This window comes from Procambarus clarkii, chromosome 66, assembly GCF_040958095.1.
Source record: "Procambarus clarkii isolate CNS0578487 chromosome 66, FALCON_Pclarkii_2.0, whole genome shotgun sequence".
Taxonomy (NCBI): Eukaryota; Metazoa; Arthropoda; class Malacostraca; order Decapoda; family Cambaridae; genus Procambarus; species Procambarus clarkii.
The window spans coordinates 6,875,502-6,876,834 of NC_091215.1; the positions used below are offsets into that span (position 1 = coordinate 6,875,502).

The 1,333-nt window shown below is 37.5% G+C and overlaps 1 protein-coding gene across 1 annotated transcript; it reads left to right on the forward strand.

Annotated features, from left to right (window-relative positions):
• Positions 1 to 245: 245 nt before the first annotated feature.
• LOC138355191 (uncharacterized) lies at positions 246 to 830 on the forward strand. The gene has a single exon (XM_069310045.1). It carries the CDS (start codon positions 246 to 248, stop codon positions 828 to 830), a length of 585 nt encoding a protein of 194 aa, XP_069166146.1.
• Positions 831 to 1,333: the final 503 nt, after the last annotated feature.

Sequence of the window (1,333 nt, forward strand, 5' to 3'; positions counted from 1 at the left end):
ATTAAGATTGCCAGAGATCCCCATTATAATGACATGGCTAAAAAAAATTGAGCTCTGTGCTACTTTCAGGGGGAAACAAGAGAAGCAAAAAATTGCATCACAGAGCAGTCTGCTACCTTGAAGATCTTCACCTGCTTCAACAAGCTCGTGAGCTCATGCCTGTAGAATGATTACCTCCCTGGGTGGATCCCCTGAATGACTTGTGCAGGATTATCATCAATGATATGGTAAAGAAAAAAAACAACATGGTACCCCAAGAATTGAGCCACAAGTATCTTAAGGAAATTTATAATGAAACTGGAGATGAACTAGATCAAATCTTCACTGATGGGTCATCTAATCCTATTAATGGCCGGGCGGTTGCAGCATACACGGTAATTAAGAAGGATGATGTATTTTTTCCACCAAAAACTGAGGAAAAAGCGCGCATTGAGAACTATACCTCTTCAACACAAGCAGAGTTAACTGCCATTGCTATGGCGTTAAGATATATTATTGAACAGAATACTACTGGTGCAGTGATTTGCACCGATTCGAGAGCAGCACTGCAAAGCCTAAATAAAGATCGGGGCGAGAATCTTGCAATAGTCGCTGAAATTAAGAAAGTTGTGAAGGTACTAACCAACCAGGGAAGAGTTGTCAAGTTCCTGTGGATTCCCTCCCATGTTGGAATCTATGGAAATAAACACGCAGATGTGTTGGCAGCTGAAGGTGCTGAGGGAGACCATATTGAATACTTCATACCCAAGACTCTTCTAGAAATTAGAAGTATTATTAGGGAACATCATCGTCATCTCAATCATTATGAACAAAAAAAAAGAATGTGGTAATTGCGGGAGAGAATCAATAATAGAGAAAAAACGTCTTGGATACAAATGTCCACACGTACAGCAGCTTTTTGTTAACAACATATAATAAGGATGATTTATAATGTATCTTATCTACCATTTGACAGAGGCTGTTTACCTTGCAGACCGGCTGGAATATATGAATTGAATTTCAAATTTATTGTTCCTTCTATTACATTTTATATATGACAATTATATAACTATAATAAATACTTCTATAATTATTGACACAATATTATTATCCCTTTCACCAGATGGAATTATGTTCATTAAGAGTTAATGATTACAGGTTACAAAATTATACATTCACTCTTCCAATTAGAGTGAGTAATAATGGTTTTAATGGTTTATAATCATTTCAAAATAAAATAAATGATCTGTTACGGCCCTCTCGGGACGCAACGGGGTTCTTACTCTGATGTAGTTAGAGGAAGATATATATCCGGCCCCAAGCCAGTAGAGGCTATCAAGGGATGCGATCCGTG